This window comes from Genypterus blacodes, unplaced genomic scaffold (genome assembly GCF_046128005.1).
Source record: "Genypterus blacodes isolate CSIRO-AG114 ecotype Tasmania unplaced genomic scaffold, CSIRO-AGI_Gbla_v1 ptg000120l_1, whole genome shotgun sequence".
Lineage (NCBI taxonomy): Eukaryota > Metazoa > Chordata > Actinopteri > Ophidiiformes > Ophidiidae > Genypterus > Genypterus blacodes.
In genome coordinates, this window is record NW_027466923.1 from 2,765,133 (window position 1) to 2,783,884 (window position 18,752).

General features: G+C 43.5%; 2 protein-coding genes and 1 pseudogene across 5 annotated transcripts; 2 read left to right on the forward strand and 1 right to left on the reverse strand.

The window, feature by feature from the left end:
• The first annotated feature begins 1,007 nt into the window (after positions 1-1,007).
• Positions 1,008-5,059, forward strand: tada1 (transcriptional adaptor 1). Its single transcript, XM_076162276.1, has 8 exons — positions 1,008-1,113; positions 1,830-1,921; positions 2,025-2,090; positions 2,195-2,289; positions 2,384-2,596; positions 3,207-3,358; positions 3,478-3,634; positions 4,115-5,059. Exons 1-8 carry the CDS (start codon positions 1,022-1,024, stop codon positions 4,265-4,267), a joined length of 1,020 nt encoding a protein of 339 aa, XP_076018391.1. The 5' UTR covers positions 1,008-1,021; the 3' UTR covers positions 4,268-5,059.
• Positions 5,060-5,474: 415 nt separating this feature from the next.
• On the reverse strand, positions 5,475-7,487 carry LOC143010056 (transcription factor Jun-like; annotated as a pseudogene).
• On the forward strand, positions 6,569-18,745 carry fggy (FGGY carbohydrate kinase domain containing). Of its 4 annotated transcripts, none has more exons than XM_076162196.1 (18): positions 6,569-6,656; positions 10,114-10,180; positions 10,777-10,970; positions 11,284-11,495; positions 11,854-11,965; positions 12,643-12,794; positions 12,994-13,082; positions 13,817-13,932; positions 14,088-14,216; positions 14,703-14,806; positions 15,254-15,361; positions 15,940-16,001; positions 16,296-16,449; positions 16,547-16,621; positions 16,753-16,873; positions 16,967-17,061; positions 18,003-18,064; positions 18,452-18,745. In XM_076162196.1, the coding sequence occupies exons 4-18, from the start codon at positions 11,313-11,315 to the stop codon at positions 18,531-18,533; spliced, it is 1,644 nt and encodes a 547-aa protein (XP_076018311.1). In that variant the 5' UTR covers positions 6,569-6,656; positions 10,114-10,180; positions 10,777-10,970; positions 11,284-11,312; the 3' UTR covers positions 18,534-18,745. The 4 variants fall into 4 exon arrangements, with proteins under 4 accessions (XP_076018311.1, XP_076018312.1, XP_076018313.1 ...); XM_076162197.1 differs by having other exon boundaries at positions 11,302-11,495; XM_076162198.1 differs by having other exon boundaries at positions 11,305-11,495.
• The last annotated feature ends 7 nt before the right edge of the window (positions 18,746-18,752 follow it).

Genomic DNA, 18,752 nt, shown 5'->3' on the forward strand with positions numbered 1-18,752 from the left:
TGCATGTTATCAGACATGAATCATTCATAATAAATCTGAGATTGTTATGGAATGCTGAGACTCTTTACGGTTAAACTAGCTGCAGATGTGAGAGTGACGTTGACTGGGGCGACGAGTTTCCATGTGATTTGTGAGAGATAAAATTACGTTTTTATATCATTTTCATTCCACTGACTTTGTATTGGAAGCAAACTACTGAGGTCATAAAAAGAAAAGGGACCAAACTATAAAAAGATGAGATCATTGATAATGAACATTAATCATACGTGTGTGGAGATGGGAAAGAATACTTTATACCCACAAGCATTTTTGAGTGTTTGTTGGGGTGACATTCTGCTCACACTGATCAGATCTGACACACTACATGTCAACTCAGCCCACACAGAACCACAGCAGCTCAATCTGGAACTAAACATCTTCACACTCAATTGACATCCAATGTCCATTTTAGTCCATTCTCTACTGCCATCTTGTGGCATAAACCATGTTAGTGTCGCTGTGCTCCTTACAGAAGTGACAAAATAGGTTTGTTTGTATTGTTTTGTTTGCCATAGGAGCAAACTATTATTGTTGTCACCTAATGTTTCAGATTTCTATTAAGATAAACACATTATCTGTATATACACTTTTGAATATAAACATATAGACACACATATGGTATATAAACAATAAATGTATACATTGCCCGTTTATGTTTTTACTTAAATAAGCAGATTCATTTTATTTTTTTATAAATACGTCAAAATAAAAAATCTCAACACTCTCTAAAACATCAAATTGGCACTATTTTCAATATACATAAAGTATTGAACGTGTTCATATATCCAACATCCATTAAATAAATTAAATTCACTTTTGTTATGTTGGAATTTTAGATTCAATACAATCTATCTTTTTTCCAAGTAAGCTCTTGGTTGTTTGTGTTGAAGTTCACCGGATTCAGCAGTAGGTGGCGCTGGTGCCATTTAGAAAGGGAAAAGGGGCTAGCTTCCCATGTTTGTCGCGGAATGATGACGTACGTATGCGTTTGACGACCGTAATGGCAGCCCATGCTAGCGAGCTTGAAATTGCAAAGAAAAATTTAACTGACGCTATCGGCGAGAATGTCAAGCAGTGAGTATGAAGTAGTTTATAAGTCTCGTGTTCACCTCCTCAACTTTCAGCCTCAAACATTTAGTTCTGACGCTGGGATGCTGCGAGAAAGTGGCAGCTTGCTAATAGACGTAGCAGCTCCAGTACTAGTTGAAGTACTTGGACATTCAAATATTACGCGCTTTCAATGGCAGATTATACACAAACTAACTACTAACTACTAACGCAAGTGTTCCATCGAATGTTTAACTCTACCAGCATGAAGTTCAGCCTTATTGTAATGTTGGTTGCGTGGTTTCACCATTTTTATTAATACAGGAGCATTGATTGATAAGTTGTGCGCCTAAGTTATTTGAAAGTGGAACATTGACCTTAAACGCATACACAAAAATGTGATTTTATACTATTATTTGTCTGTTTTTGGTGGAAGGTAGAGAAAGCTAAAGAGAGTCGAGCCTGAGAGGTTACATGTTGGTTGTGCTTCTGTGAAGTACTGTTATGTTTAGGGTTGATTGAGAATTTATGAGCTTTGAGCTATGAGGATAAAGGCAAATGCAGTAATGTTCTCTGTAGAGGTTAAAAGTTCTTCAGGGCTGCTTTACACATTATCTGAGTTCTTTAACTAGTTCAGGACTCACCCTCCTCACATCTTCTAGTCTAGTAAAAACATACTAAATCTTCACAATCATTCCATCTGTCCTTTGTCAATTCTTTGTTTTATCTCTTCCTCTACACAGTTACTGGGCAAACCTGAAGCTGTGGTTCAAACAGAAGATCAGCAAGGAAGAGTTTGACGTTGAGGCTCGCCGTCTGTTGGCACAGGAGAATGGTTAGTAGACAGGAAACCTGCGTCTTGTTTATGTGTACAAACTGGTGTCCATTCCCTGACAAAATGCTGAATATTCTGTATTCCATTTGTTCCTCTTTTACAGTACATGTTCATAATGATTTCCTCCTGGCCATTCTCACACGCTGCCAGATCATCGTCTCCACACCAGGTATTGTACCCTGTCTGTCTGCCTTCCTGTCTGTCTGGCTGCCTAAGTGCCTGTCTGTTTATTTCAGCAATGCATCTAGCGTTATGTGTGCTTTCTTCCTCCAGAGGGCGCAGGGTCATTACAGTGGCAAGGTGGCTCTGCTTCAAAGCCTGGTAAACCAAAAGGAAAGAAGAAATGCTCCTTGAGGCAGAAATTTGATGTAAGTACTCATCAGTGTTTACATTCTTATTCCTCTCCAGTTGCCTTGTCGTCAGGAGCACTCAGGTGTTTGTATGTTCTGTTTTGGTCTTCAGCATCGTTTCCAGCCTCAGAACCCTCTTAGCGCTGCCCAGCCATTCAGCCCACGGGAGGTTGGAGGAGAGGAAGAGGAGCTGCGGCTCAGCGCTCACACGCTGCTGCTGCCCACCAGGGGTCAGCTGGAGGCTCGCATGATGGTGACGGCCTTTGAGCTGGGCCTGGATAACGTCTCAGAGGACACCGTCAGCGCCATGGTCTTTGCGTTGGAGGTGTGTGTTGATAAAAGTTTGTTGTGTGTGTGTGTAATGGTCACTACTCTGTGTGTCTATACAGTATGTTGGTATTCATTAGAAGTAACACAGAAGTTACACTCACTGGAATAGGAACAAGGATATGCAGAAACAAACAAACGAACAAACAGGACCACCACACTACCAGGGCTTTTATTCTGAAATACCATTCCCAGTGATGCATCTGGTATAATCCCATTTTGGGCAACTGATAGCTGTTTTCTGTTATCAAAACAGCCATCTGTGTATTGCTTTTTATTAAGAAAATAGCCATCTGCGGGAATTTCTGTGCAGCCAGGAAGAAGCAATTTGACAAACCTTTGTGTTTAATATAGGTTTCTATAAAAATGCTGTATGACAGTTTTGGTATTGAAATCTAATGGTTCTACTGGTTTAATATACAGCTAAAGGTTCTTGACAAGGTGGTGGTGTTAGTACTCTTCATCTGTGCTGTGTTGTGTAACAATGAAGGGGCCTAAATGAGAGAGAGAGAGAGACACTTATTTGCCTCGGATCACAAGTATGTCTGGCAGCTGTGTTTGTCCCTCGCTTTAAGTAAAGCTCGACTTAATGCTCTGATTTATTTCAGCACCACTTGAAAGATGTCCTGACGGCTGTCATCACCCGGAGAAAGTCATATCGGTTACGAGACGGCCACTTCCCCTACGCGTTTGGCAGCGACGTCACACCGCAGCCTTATCTGAAAAACAGCCTAGCAGCTTACCAGAGCGTGACTGAATGGTAGGGACAATCAGCCAATAAGCCAAACTGCAGCTTTAATATGACGGAAATCACATGGCCTAGTTTGTTTTGGTGTCATTATGAACTCATCCTGTTTTGTTTGTATGTTTTGCTTCCAGCCCACCTCCAAGCGCTTCTCTCCCTGCCGGTCCGCCACCTCAAGTGTCGCCGGACGAGGCAGAGCAACAAGCCGTTCACCTATTGGCTTGTTCCGCTGACAGTCTCCCCGCTCCCCTCCCTCCAATCAGCATGTTCGATCTCCTGGAGGCTTTGCAGGTCAGAGAAATGCTACTTTTCAATGCCTTTGATTTGATTTCTCTGAACTTTTGTTGACACACTTGAAAGTCAAATTCAAGTGCACACATTTGGTGGAGGCTTCATACAAGTGGTGGGGATTTGCTATATATATAGATGTGTTTTAACCTTTAACAAACTGTATTATTTATGTAAACGTTATGACATCCAGAATATTTCAATCGAGAAGAAGAAGCTTGACTTTAGCATTGCACAGAGACCATTGAGCCTCAGCACACTTGTTTGCATTTCTATGTCAAACTGTTTATGGTCTCCGTAGCGAGTCTGAGTCTCTCTAGAATTAAAGAACAGTGTTTGTGTCTGGGTCTTGTACGTGCTCACCTTGGTCATAATGCTGAATTCTTCTTGGACACCTACAATTTGAATTTGTTGCCGTATTTGTTCATTTCTTTGTAGATTTATTTGATCTATTGTCATTTTGTAACATTTGCTCTGTATCAGGTTCACCGCGGCGTCATGCCCTCCCACACAATGCACGCCTTGAACATGGAGCGCATCCTGTCGCGGCTCTGGCACCCCAGCCACGAGGAACTAGAGCAGGACCACGTACACCGGCAGCGTCTCGCCGCCAAGGAGGGCGTGCTCGTCAGCTGAGAACCTTCCCGGGGCAAATTCAGGGGGAGGGGGAGGAGGGGGCCGAGGATTTCAACAGGAACAAAACAGGAAGTCTGTATCCTCCGAAATGGGAATGGAAAAAAAAACTGCAAACTTTATAATTGCTGGAAACTCACATCCCCGCTGGACAGAGAGCTAAAAATCCTGAATGGAGCAGGATGAAACTAAACGGAGCGGGCGGTTAACCATTCTAACTGAGGCCCCTATGGTTTGTCCTTTCAACCGGGCACAGTGGCGGGTAACTAACCATTTCAATTGGATGTAAAACAAAATATGGAAAGTGGACATTCAAAGCTCTTCTAAGACTTGCGACTGGGTTTATTTGACTTTAATCTTGCCTCATGACCATCACAGCTGATAAAAAGGTGTGTACGGGGGTGTGAGATGATACAGGACGTAGTGTACAGGGTTGTGTTAGTAACATACGGATAACAACTGCACGGCGAGGCCACGTTGTATACCGGAGATAGAGAGGTTTTTTCCCGGAACTGCCAGAGACTGCGGCTTTCTGCACCATGACCCTCGTGAAACGCGCTGAAAGTGTTTCACAAGTATCCATAAAACATAAATAGTGTCCGGCTCAGTCCATCACTGTTGTCGGTCCACATAGTATAAAGAACATGAAGTTGGATTGTCAGTGTGTGAGTGAGCAGCAGCAGCAGTCGGGGCAGGTAAGCCTCTCAGTGTTTCTACATTTGTACCTTTCTTTTCTTTTTTAGTTTGTCATTTGTATTTTCCAGAAAATAAATAAACATACTACTGTTTATACAAGTTGTCCACCGGCTGCCACTTTGAGAACATACCCCCTCCACCCCCCATAACAATATCTTCCCTCTGCACTTTAACCCCCCCCCCTCCCCAGTGTGTAAACAGATCTGCTTGTGCTTCATAGGCCCTGCTCAAGGAATCACCAGCTGTAGCAGGAGGCAGTGATTCATACACACGCACACGCACACACACGTCTGAGTGCGCACTGAGGCCCTCTTGCCATATTTGGCTTCCCTGTGGCTCACTTCCGAGACCTTGCCGTCCAATGGGAGTCAGCGCAGCCATTACAAGCACAATACACTGACTCAATATCCTGTCTGTCCCAGTTTCCGCCACCCCCCCAACAACAAACACAACATGTTATACATTTTTTAAGACTTATTCTCTTTAATGTGCACAAAGGTACTTGCACATCATGTGTGTCCAGCAATTTATTTAGTCATATGTACAGTTCAGAAGTGCTCAAAATACAGCATACAAATATTACAAAGTGTTATTCAGGTCTAACATCAGTTACACCTATATCACAAAGTTGTATTAATGCAAGGGTTAAGAAAGTAAGGCAGGTTTTTTTGTCAGTAAACGCTACACACCCATGAGTCAAAACTTAAAAGGTGCGAAACAAACTTGAGTTACTGTGTTATTCTGTACATAGTCGCTGGTGGTATACTTGAGTCTTTAATGCAAAAATTGCTACTTGCTAGGCGAGGCCTGCACATTTGTGTTACTGGCCATGGCGGTCTGATCCCACAGACTCTGTCAGGACTTAAGACAGCATGGGTGTTTACCAGCTGACCCTTGAAGCCACCTCGTCTGGAGTGAATCTGATCCTGTACTTTTCAATGAAATGGTACAGCAAACACTGACCTCGGTGCATAGCAGTCTGATGGCCTCCGCTCTAGTTATTTATCACATTGACCGATTCAGATTCCATGTCAACTCAGTGTTTTACTTTGTATGTAGGAGCTCAGTGACCCAAGTGTATATTTTGTTGGAAGGTGAATTTAGTTGCTGGGACTCAAGTAGCAAGTGCTACATTACCATGTGGTCAACTTGAGCCCCTGTAAAACTGGATCAGGCCACTTGGAGCAGAATTTGGTCCCCAAGAAAATGTCCCTTGGTCCTTTCTTTTGACAATCTAGTAAGCTTGGAGCTGCTGCGTCAGTATGAGCTGACAGCCGCTGTTAACGTGGTCCATGACCTTCTGCTTGAGCAGAGCCAGCTCGTCCCGGAGGACGTTAGCAGAGGAAACCAACTCCGTGTTTTGAGTCTTCAGGTTCTTGACCCTGTCCTCCAGTCGAGAGATCCTCTCTAGCTTCCTTTTCCGGCATTTCGACGCGGCCACTCTGTTTCTCAGGCGCTTCCTCTCCGCTTTAATGCGCTCCTGGTTCTCCATGTCGATGGGGGAGAGCGGAGGGGTGTCGCCGGACATCTCCGGCACCGTCTGCGGCTCCTCTTTCAACGCGTGCAGCCGCTGATGTCGCGCTGCCAGCTGGGGGCCGATGTGGTTCTGGGACGGGGCCGCTGGGTAACCCGCAGATGGGTGCCTGTCGTCGGCAGGTCCTGACGCTGAGCCCACAGCCCGACCGAAAGCGCCCAGGTTGGTATATTCCGGAGGCTCAGTACGCGCGGTGCAGCTGTAGGGGATCCCATTGTCGGACACAGCCGCGCCAGATGCCACACCGGCGGCCCCGCCGTTCTGTGCCTCGGGGTGGGCGACGGGGGTCTGATGCTGGTAGTGGAGCTCGGCCAGAGCCCTCGCGAACCCCTCGGCGAACCCCTCCTGGTCGTCGGTGATCTTGGGACAGATGAACTGGGTCCCTGGGGTGGGAGTTGTCAGGCCATTGCAGGACTGGATGATCAATCTCTCGAGCTCAGGAGACGCCAGTTTCAGTAATCCCACATCAGGAGACGTCAAGATGTCGAGGGCTCTGGAGGCCAACTGGGGTTTGAAGTTTTTCGGGTCGTTTAGGTTCAGGGTCATATTCTGTTTGAGGGTCCTGGGGTTGAAGCCATACACTCCCGTCCCGTCATGCTGTGAGTTAGAGGTGTTCACAGACTCGTCGTAGAACGTGGCTTCCATTTTGCTGGACATAAAGTTTATATTACCTTGAGGGAAGTCCAAGATCCGCTGTTTACATATGTCTTGTGACTCGTTATCTCTCAAGTGTCTTGTGATAAAGTCCGCCTATTGTTGAAATTCAACTCACTTGACAAGTTTGGGTCCTGTGAAAACTTTCCCCTTTTGTACCGCGCGATCATCAACAAAAATGATCTTCAACAGCCGTCGAGCCTCACCGATTTCATTTACAACTAAACTTCCCGATATTATTAATTTCCGTGGATAAAAAACTAGACATCCTGCGTGAACAGGATAATACTTTCTATCACTTCCAACGTGGAAACGAACTTTATCCACCTCTAAGCTGCAGCTTCACTGAAAATAACAATGATGTCATTTCTACAGCTTCTGATTGGCTAGAGAGGGTTAGATGGGTGTGGTGTATCTAATGACATGCAGGTTGCTCTGACAACTAGCCATGTCTCCGCCCCCCCGCGATGGTTTATGGGATTAGGTAATGCAGGGAGTGGAGCAATGTACTCTGGGATTACGTAGTGTTTTTGAATATTTAGTTACCCGCTCAATTATTGCTTACCAATTCTAAAGTAAGGGTCGGCACACACGGTTTATTCACTTTAACCTCGATTAAAATGTAACAGAAAAGCAATGACTTAACATCGGAAGCCCGTAAAGCACAATTGAAACAATCGATTAGTTCTGTTTTTTTGCGAAATGCAGTGGTATGTTGTAATCAATAACTGTAAAAACAGATAACCCCAGTAACAGTAATAATGATTTTGTATATATAATTATTATTTGATAAGGTAGAAGAAAAATCAGAGAACAACAAAAACAGCCGAAAATTAGATGTAATATCTCAACGTACCTATAGGAGTTCTAATACAACGAATGAATAAATTCCAGCTCTGACTCATAAGAAAGTGCAACAGCAATATATCAGAATCAAAAGAGAAAGAAAACACAATAAAATACAAATGAGAATAAAATTAAATAGAATAGAATAAAACACGAGAGCCACACACTATAAGATGTTATACACAACAATGTAATGTTATATACAAGCTGAAGCTATAAGAACATCAATAGTCATAGTTAGAGTGGCCTAGTATGGTACGTACTATTGTATAAGTCTTCAGCTCACATGCTAAAGTAGAACAAAGGAACAACCTCGACTTTATTGCAGTATAATTGTCATTTAGGGAAGTAATATTTTGGGGATTTTTTTAATTCAGTGGGTGATGTAGTCAGTTGAGCTCGGTGGTCATACCTCACTAACTTACCTAACCCTCATTTCCAGTGATACACAACGCTCTATTCATTAAACAAGATCGATAAATTACACTAATATGCAATAATTATTGACTTTCTGACTAATTTCCATTATTGTGGCTTCAAACTAGATCAGCATTCACCCTTCTCACCTGTGCCAGATGAGAATTTTCTTCCCAAATATGAAAAAGGTGATGATGATGATAAATATACACCTGCAACACATCTGGTTAAGATGTTTGTAGATGTTATAAGAACACATTTTCAAAGTTACATATCTTCATGACTACACTTCTACTTCCTTTAACATACCAGCCTAGCCATGAACGGGGTGTTTGTCTAAATTTGTACCGACAATACAGGACAATACACCTTTCATAACTTGTAATCATTTTTGATGGATTCTACATTGATGGTTTCTACTTCGAATGCTTGACTTGTATTATTCTTGCCCTTTCAGCTCGTTACAGTGTATTCACTCTTTGATCCCCTAAGTATGTGGAGCTTTACTAATTCTTAAAGGGTCTATAGAGCCACAGTCCAGTCTGTCTGGCCACCCCATTGTATTATTCAACACATTCTCTTCAAGCAACTATAAATAAGTTAAGAGTGTACAGCCCCAGACAGAATGGGAGAACCAAAGCCGTCTGAGGTCAACACTCTTTAGTTGACACGCTTTTCCTCACTACATGGCTCCGCAACACCTATTTAGAAGTATTTGACACCCTAAAGTAGAAATCCAGTATTGGAATGCTTAAGATCCTCGTGTCTTATTCCACAGGAGCACTGAAAGTAAACAAGGCCTCACAAGGCAGCAACACTAATAAATAAGTATTTTTTTCTTTCTTTGTTTACATAGCAGATACCCAAATCATAGAATGTTCTCTCCCATGACATGAAGCTACCACTTTCCAGGTCCCCACCATGTAATTGTCTCTCTCTATTCCTCTACACCTGTGTTTAGACCACAGAGGAATATTTTCCCATCAAACTACCGCCGTGTCCCGACTGTGCTTCCTGTTTCTCGGTCAGCTCTTCCCCTCTGTTGCCCCGATGGGGTCACCTTTAGATAACACCGCTTTCCGCCACCCTGCCTGGGCCAGCTGTTTCCACTGCATGGCGTTTTCTAATCAGGAGCTGACCCAACAGGCCTGCCTTTGTTGTACAGAGGTGGAACCAGGCTAGAGCCCATGACACGCCCTTCCATGAGAGAAACTATAGAATTTGTTGATCTATCAACAGAGCAAAGTTTTGATTACCTTCAGGCTTGAACTACAACACACACACACCCACACACGCACACACAGTACAGGACGAGCAGTGAGCGAGACGGATGAGATTTCAAACACTGTCCATGCAGTGTTTGTTGAGAACCATCTGTTTCTTCCTGTCCTGCTGTTTGGTTTTACTCTGTACTCCACCTCAGCTGATCATCACCGGGTCAAACACCCCGATCACAGCCAGCACTGTTTCCGTTAGACAGCGGCTTATCTCCTTGAAGCAATGAAAACAATAGAGTATAGTGACAGGCTTGGATATACTGTAGGAAGTTAAATGTGTTGATTCCAAGTTCACAACAGTATTTTTATTGCTTTTTATTTTCGGATGGGAAGCTAGTATATAGTACAAATATTTTTCAGTTACTATGTATATGTGGTCATAAATGAAAGGCATAATTCTAATTGTAATTGTTTTTGTTTTATAGTGAAGAATAACAGTGATGGACATGCTCAGGTTCACCAGTGAGATGTCCAACATCTTCAAATACAGAGGTGGGTGTCACCATAAAGCCTGAATGTGAATACAGAGTGTGAGTGCGTTATCTCACACTGGACGCTTTCATGCACTGGAGAGAATGTAGGAGGGAAGAAAATAACAAGATAAAGGTCAGTGCTTCAACCTCAGTTTATCAGTTGATCAAAGGCTGATCCATGGCACCAGATTGTGTTGGGAGTGCTTTCACTCTAATCAGCATCAGGCATCAGATGGATAACAAGCTGTCTTATGATGATGTGATAAATTACTTTGCCACCAGGAAAGGAATATGGCTAACAATGTAAACAACATGTATATCTCAGTAGAAAACATTCTATAGTGCACATTCATGTTGCATTATTAAAAAAAATAGTTCTTGATGCATTTCTTGTTAAATTTATGTTTAATTTGCTTTACAATGTCGACTTCTAAGACAGATTACTGTGATAACTACATGAATGTGTTGCAGACAGGTGGGGGTCGAGTTTCAGTGTTTGCTTGTTGGATCAAAACACCAGGACCTGCTTTGTCTTTGCCGTTTCCAACAATGGCGGACTATAATGTTCTAAAATCTCTAACATGCATTATTTATGGCTCTCTTGTGTTTGTGCAGGTGAAGGTCTACACATTGGTCCATACATAATAAGCCAGAGAGGCCAATGTTCCGCGTTACCGTGAGAAACGCAAACATGCGACTGGATCCTTTTTGGCCACTTTGGCGTTCCGTATGCAAGCAACTCAAAGTACGCTAAATCCAAACTGAAAAAGTGATGTTTTCTGTGCCTAAGTAAGGCTGTAACCCAGCGGGTAAGTTTGGAACTGTGTCAGTATGTTATTCGCGAAAGTCTGACTGTTGCCGATTATGTTGGTTTTCCTCAAATGAAATTGAATTTTGTGCGGGTGGTGAACTCCGTTGCTGCAATCGCTCTGTAACGTCATCATCCTCAGATCTGATATAAGAAAGATATCAGGGTAGATCATTAAGCGACTAATGCACCAATATGAAAAGTAGAAAAGCATTTAAATACGCAAATACGCGACGTACAAGCTTTGATGTATGTGTTTACTTCGACCTCTTTCGAAACACACAAACATTACCTCGTTAATAATCAACTCTCAGATCTCTTGTGGAATTCAGCAGGAGTCCACATGGCAGAGTGGTATTATGTTGGGGTGGACGTGGGTACTGCAAGTGTGAGGGCTGCTCTGGTGACCAGGGAGGGCCTCCTGAAAAGCACGGCCGAGGAGACCATCAGCATCTGGGAACCCCAGTCTGACCACTATGTCCAGTCCTCCACTGAGATCTGGGACAAATGCTGCATGGTTGTCAAGGTGAGGAGTTTGAAGTCAAGTCACAAGTCTAGGTTCTAAGTCCAGACAGATAGGACCTAAAGCTGGACACATGTCAAGACAGGCAAGACAAAAAAGTCTAACTAACTTTTAGATTCTTTCTAAACAAGTCTCCAAGTGCTCTATATCAGATTTATGCCCGATAAACAATGACATTTTGTTCAAAACACCAGTAAATATGGCTGTTGATTATGTCAAGTTGAGTCTCAAGTCACACACAGACTGATATTTTGAATTGCATTACTACTGCTTTTCATTCTCGTCCCTCCACTGACCTACAACCTAAAATTAATGATCTGCTGTGATTTTTAAGCTTCTTTCGTGTGTGTATTGATTCCAGAGAGTCACCCACGGTGTGGAGAGGAGCCAGGTCAGAGGGATCGGCTTCGATGCCACTTGCTCTCTCGTGGTTTTGGACCAGAGCTTCCAGCCTGTGCCGGTGAATCAGGGTGGTGAGTGAAATCAGGCCTTGCCCTGACCTGATCTCCTCACGTATCACTGTAAAGCCCTCAGGTCAGGTCCTGTTTGTTACCAGAACAAAGATCTTTCTAGGTGCAGGAACCTCCAGAAGAGCTCCCTTTATAAAGATCTTAATACCCAACATGAACCGCTGAAGTTAGAATTAAGCGTTCAGATGTTGACTCTCGCACTGGATGTTGACAAATTTGACTTAAAATGACAGCAGATGTAATTATAATGAAATGTAATGTGATATTGTTTTGATCCATGGAGGGAAAGTCTCTGTCAGCCTGCCCCCCTCCACAGGGAGGTCATGGGTCAGAGTCGCCCTTAGTACAGAAGCCCTGGAGCTGGTGGAGGTTCATGTTTTGTTCAGTAACAAACAAGCAGAGCACACACACAAGGGCTTGTACACCGATTCTTATTTAAAGGACTCACACAGGGTTAATAGTTTATAGGTCAAACTCCAACCCCAAATATTACAGAAGTTTTGAATTAACAGCTGTCTCAACATTCACAAAGTTATGACTTGTAGCGAGGATATTACATCATACATACAGTATGACAGATGCTCAGATTTGATGTTAAATCACAACTGGAACCAGTATTCGGTGTTTTATTGATCCTATTCGTATGACTCACCCTTCCTCTTCTTCACTGGCTGCTCCAGGTGAGAGGCAGAGGAATGTGGTGATGTGGATGGATCACCGTGCAGCAGAGCAGGCCGCTCATATAACCAACACGGGCCACAGGGTCCTGAACATGGTGGGAGGGGTCATGTCACCAGAGATGCAACCCCCGAAGCTGCTCTGGCTCAAAGAGGTGAGAGGTGAGCAAGGTCACCACCCGTCACTAGATGTTTTATTGTTGTTTTCTGTACCGACTGGTCAGCATGTGCACGTGTAATTGATTGTTTGGAGGCATCTGATGGACCGATGCTCCTGAACTCAACTCTCATTAATTGGGGAGATCTAATATGTGAACACGTCCTGTTTTGTGCCTCCGCTCTTGTCTCTGTCAGAACCTAAGAGGAAGCTGCTGGAAGGAAGCTGCTCACTTTTTTGACCTCCCAGACTTCCTGTCTTGGAAAGCAACAGGATCTTTAACAAGGTGAGCTTTGGCGCTGGGTAATACATGAGTTTGCATCAGCGCAGTCACCACTCATATGTGTAGCAGAGCACCGTCTGCCTCGTGCTTGCTTGAGTCTAGTCTGTCTCACAGCCAGAGTCAACTGAAGGCCCATTATTCAGCCCGGTATCTTCGAAAACAAAGGTCCATTGCTTGGTAAATTCACACTTTGAGTTGTTGGAGTCCATTGACTGCTAGTTTTTAACAATTTCAAGCACTCAATAAACTGAAGAAGCACACAGACGGTGGTTATATGGTGGATATATAATCCAAGTAATTTAACAAGAGAAGTTTTTACTGTGTTATGATTTCCTGGTTGCATCATCCTGCATGGGCAATAGAACACACCAACACCCCACGTCCTTGCCACCAGTGATTGGGACAGACTACTGTCACTGGGGTTTCATTGTCTGTAACACAATTTGCAATGTATTTTCATGTATTTAAAGGACATGTAGGGTTGGCCTTCGTACCTTGCAGATTTCTTCCTGAGGTTATTTAAAAGGTTGATGCCTATAGCAAATGCATCCAGTATGATGAACTGAACGGAACGTGAGTGAGTGCTTGACCAGCATCAACAATGTTATGTTGGCTATACAGAGCAGCCTTGTTGGGAGGGAGGGTTTAAAGAGACACCACTAAAGATAGGCAGTGTGTTTTACTCAGTGTGCACTACAGCGCTATATTGTTTAAGTCCTATTGTGCATGCCCCACAGGTCTCTGTGTACGTTGGTGTGTAAATGGACGTATTGCCCTCCAGATGGATGGGATGCCACATTTTGGACCACCATTGGACTGGAGGATCTACTGGAAAATAACTGTTCCAAAATAGGTCAGAGAAACCAAATATTTTATTGTTGTTCATGATGCAAAAGCTACAACTCCTCTGATCTGCAAAGTGCATCCAGCTATGACGTTTGAATTGCATATTTGTGTAATAATAGTAATAATAATATTGCTGCTGCTGCTGCATTTGTGTCTATGCAGGCAGTCAGACCTGTTCTCCAGGGACCCCTGTGGGAGACGGCCTGACCCAGGAGGCAGCAGTAGACTTGGGATTGAACCCAGGAACTGCAGTTGGTGCCTCTCTGATCGATGCTCATGCCGGAGGTCTAGGTATTGAACATAAGATTCAGCTGACTGTGAGGTATCTCCGTTTTGTTAGACCCCCTTCCTCTGCTGCAGAAATCAGACCTCGGCCATCTGGTTTTGTTCTGGGACCTACACTGCTGCTGAACTCTGCCCGCTGAACTCTAGCTATGACCTCTGCTGATCACACATTGTTGTATCAGTCAGAGGTTAGAGTTCTCGGCTCTTTTAGTTGTTGAACGTGTCACAGTGATGTGCACCCCTCGCCCCGGCTCGTAGACGGACCTTTCACCTTAAACTCAAACCAGCTTGCCAAACATTATTCCAGCAGTTAGTGTCACTGCTAAATTCTGTGTGAAGGTTACAGAAATACTTGAACGCATCGTAAAGCTTTTGATCTGCAGGTCTGTGTGTTTTTCCCTGGCTGGGCTCTAATGGGAGTTTTGTAAACTTCAAAATACAACAATTTCAATATAAAATGCCTTGTGATATTCACCTTTTTACTCATTTCAGGTGTGATTGGTGCTGATGTGAAGGGTTTTCATTTGCCTTGTGAGGGAGAGCCAATCACATCGCGGATGGCAATGATCTGTGGGACATCGACTTGTCACATGGCAGTGAGTTTGGAGCTTCAGTTCTCTTATCAAAAATTGCGAGCATAGCTTCTGTTGTACTTTTCAGGGTTACTCATGCTCGACAGCCTCGTGACATTTTGTCATGTAGTTAATAACAAGATAAGGTTGCGAGCTCCATGATGACCTTTCTGGAATTACACACACTATACGCAGGTGATTGTATGACTAATACAAGCCCGTCCAGTAATTATTCTTATTCATGGCCTGTGTTTGAATAAGGGAGACGTCATATAAGGTTTATTTAGGCAACGCTGACGTATCTTCTGTCATGACTTATTGTTCCAAAATCTAATCTGTAGCTTGAAATGTATGAATAGCAGCACTATGGTTTGTCTAGTTGGAGCACTAGATATAATTGTTGATAATGTTTAATTTTGTCTATTGCTGTTCCATCATCTCTAATAAACATGTTGCCTCTTTGTGAGTCAGATCAGTCAGCAGCCTCTGTTTGTACCAGGAGTGTGGGGACCCTGCCTGTCTGCCATGGTGCCCGGCCTGTGGCTCAACGAGGGAGGCCAGAGCGCCACAGGAAGGCTGGTCAGTGCGACGTTAAGCTGCATGGATGGATGCATGGGTGACATGAATGCCCCTCAGGCTGTGGAGTAATGGCACGTTTCATCTAAAAAGTTTTCCATTGCTTCTTGGGGTTTGGGGTGTGGTACAAATGCAGTAAGACAATCCGAGAAGTGAAAGTGTGTGCTGTTATCCCCATTTATGTGATTAATTACATTTAGATTACAAAGACACTATGTCAAACTCCTTCTATGATGGTTGATGTTGCGCTCCACCTTTGACTTTGGACATTTTGAACAGGTATAAACATAATCAGGCCATCTAGTTTGTTTAATCTTAATTGCAGTCAATAAGTGGGTGAAATCAGCATTTTTGAAGCTTTTTCGATGAATTTCTTACTGTATAATGTAGGAAAAAGCCAAACCTTTACCGGTCCTCTAATGTGAAAATTGTCATTTAAAAAGAAATCTGCCTCATTACGGCCTGATATTGAAGACTTTTGCAGGTTTCCAGTAACTGTAAATCCTCCTGCTGGGTTCCGATAAGATGTGTCATTGTTTTGATAAGATTAATAGTTTTCTCTCCCTTCCTCCCTCCCTCAGATCGATCACATGGTGAAGGGCCACGCAGCCTACGCCCAGCTGCAGGAGCGAGCACAGCACAGGTCAGCTGATCGTCGGACTTCCCAAAAACATTGTGCCGCAGCTGTCATCTCTCTTGCAGCTGACTTGTAATAAAGCTTAGTAAGCTTGGACGTGTAATGAGTTTGCTTATTGTGTATGCCTGCCTAGAATTGTCAGTGGTGATCTATCTCCAGCAGCTGCAAAACAAAGTCTTGATTGTTTAATTAAATCTACCCAGCGAGCACGTGAAATTGATTTTCCTCATGGCAGCAGCTATAATGTTATTTCATCAGGTTGTGGCCGCTGCTAATGTTGCATTTTGTGAATATGTCCAGATTCGCTGGGAACATCTACTCCTACCTGAACTCCCACCTGAGTTTGATGCCTCAGGCTGCTTCTGCTGTTGACCTGCTTGGTTCCGGTCTTCACCTTTGGCCAGACTTCCATGGCAACAGGTCACCCCTGGCCGACCCCTCCCTGAAGGGCATGGTGAGGGGACATCAAATGGATTTTTACTCCATGTATTACTAGTTCTAGGTCTTTCCGTCCTCTGAGACCTTCTCCATGATCAATATTTATGTTTCAGGTGATCGGTCTGTCATTTTCCCAAACATTAGATGACCTGGGCCTGCTCTATTTGGCCACAATACAAGCCCTCGCTGTGAGTTTGCTGTGTTTTATGTGTCAGATGAGTTCCTCTGTTTACCTCATAATCCCTTTTAAGGTAGAATGAAGGGTTGTACTTGTGTTCTTGTAATCCTATTCCCTTCATATCTTCGTCTCCTGTTTCAGCTCGGTACACGTCAAATTCTGGAGGCCATGAAAGAAGCAGGACATGACATCAGAACGCTCTTCCTGTGTGGAGGATTGAGCAAGAATCCACTGTTTGTACAGATTCACGCCAATGCTACAGGTATAAAGAACTCAATACATCATGTAAACTAACACTGAATAAAACAGGATCACCCACCGAGGCTTTATCTAGTTCCTATATGATCCATTTCAGGGCTTCCTGTGGTGTTGCCAGACCAGACGGAGGCTGTGTTACTTGGAGCAGCAGTACTGGGAGCATGTGCATCACAGGACTACAGCACCATACAGGTGGAGTGACAGAGTGAAACATATAATAAACTGCAAATGTCCAAAGTTAATAATACGTTTTAAAGGATCTACAGAAAATTGTTTGTTTTGGTTAAATATGATGACCTGTAATCACTAGATGGGCGCTCATGAGGCTGCATGAGGCCCCCAAGAAGCCTCGCTTTAACTTTTTCATGAACTGATCTTGTAAGGGGAAATTCTTCTTCTGCTGTAGCTTTTGACCTATATTACATAATTAATGAAAATGGATCTAGATTGTGATCTAAATCTTCCTTGACCTAAGTCTCACCTAGACGATCAACCTTTTAAGTTAATGATAGTAAATCTGGCTTTATATTGGCAAAGAAACAGATAAATAAGAGGATTGTCAGGCCTTGGTGGAGGTATGTGCCCTCAACTTTAAATATGTATTATAGCTTTAACAAGTTTGGTTTGGTTTTATAAATCTGGCCCTCAAAAGGTCAAAATGCAGAATGAAATCTTGTGACATCAGTGACTCGGTGCTTCCATCTGCTGGTGGGACTTGTACAAGGCTTCTGTGCGGGGCTACGCTTTCTTCTGCCAGAGAAGAGTCGAGATTTATGTCAGATATAAAGTGGCCAATAATCTGCTGCTAGGTCAATCTGTCATCTGTTGGGCTCTCACAGAGGAATGAGGAGCCTATAAGCCAGACATGCTAAAATAAGACATTATTGTTTGGACTCTCTGCACCTGTCGGCTCATTGTGAGTCCTAACGGCCCAGACAGTTGTTGTTGTCTGATCCTCTGTGTTGCAGAGCGGTCCCTGCACCCAGCCTCACTGTAAGCACTGCTGGCTGGCTGGCTGGCTGGCTGGCTGGCTGGCTCACGTTCTCACTGTAAGTGGGTCATAGTCGGCCTAAAACTGGACGAGCACAGCATGATTTATTCAGTGACGTCTTTCTGTACAATTCATCTTTTAGGAGGCCATGGAGAAAATGGCTAAAGTGGGAAAAGTTGTTCAGCCCGATCGTGAGCTCCAGAGGTGAGATGGGGATTTTATATTTTTTCCACATATAGAATAAAGGTCATAAAAGGCCTAATTGCAACAAGATTGAAGCGTTTTTAACATTAGTCCCCAATGAAATCTAAACCTAGGCACAGGCTTGTATGTTTAATTATGATTGATTCAATACAAAAATTTATAATAATCATCTATGTGTCAACTTCTTCAAATATATGTTGACTGTGACTTTAAATGTAATTTATATGAAGAAACACAGATTATGCCTGGATTTTATCTGTGTCTTCTTTTAGCTTTTGAATTATAGCTCATCTCTCTCGTAGCTTTCATGTCTTTCTTGACTTCTTCCTTCACTCGCCATTATATTATTATTATTATCTAAGTGTATCAATCCTGCCCTTGTTTCAGCTTCTATGAGAGAAAGTACAAGGTGTTCCTCCGTCTGTTCGCCCACCAGAGGGAGTACCAGGCCCTGATGAGTCAGAGATGACGTCATGCCCTGCGAGTGGGTCGCCGAAACATTTTGTCTGAGATTGGAAATACTGTCGATCATGACAGGGGAAGGAAGTTGTGACATCCTGTGATCTCAAGGCCTGTGTGTGTTTTTAGATGCACCACTGCAGTGCCACTTAAAGATGAGACGGGTGCAGGGGGGAAAGCTGTCCTACTGTCCTGTTCAAATGGATGCCCAATAAAAGATCAAAAGGGA

What these genes read in the sequence shown, in the direction of transcription:
- tada1 (XM_076162276.1), top strand. Translation starts at nt 1,022, where the DNA reads ATGCGTTTGACGACCGTAATGGCAGCCCATGCTAGCGAGCTTGAAATT. An exon ending in ATCGGCGAGAATGTCAAGCA is followed by an intron (nt 1,114 to 1,829) that starts GTGAGTATGAAG and finishes TCCTCTACACAG; the next exon opens with TTACTGGGCAAACCTGAAGC. An exon ending in TACCAGAGCGTGACTGAATG is followed by an intron (nt 3,359 to 3,477) that starts GTAGGGACAATC and finishes TTTTGCTTCCAG; the next exon opens with CCCACCTCCAAGCGCTTCTC.
- fggy (XM_076162195.1), top strand. Translation starts at nt 11,217, where the DNA reads ATGTATGTGTTTACTTCGACCTCTTTCGAAACACACAAACATTACCTC. An exon ending in AAATAACTGTTCCAAAATAG is followed by an intron (nt 13,933 to 14,087) that starts GTCAGAGAAACC and finishes GTGTCTATGCAG; the next exon opens with GCAGTCAGACCTGTTCTCCA. An exon ending in CAGGAGCGAGCACAGCACAG is followed by an intron (nt 16,002 to 16,295) that starts GTCAGCTGATCG and finishes GAATATGTCCAG; the next exon opens with ATTCGCTGGGAACATCTACT.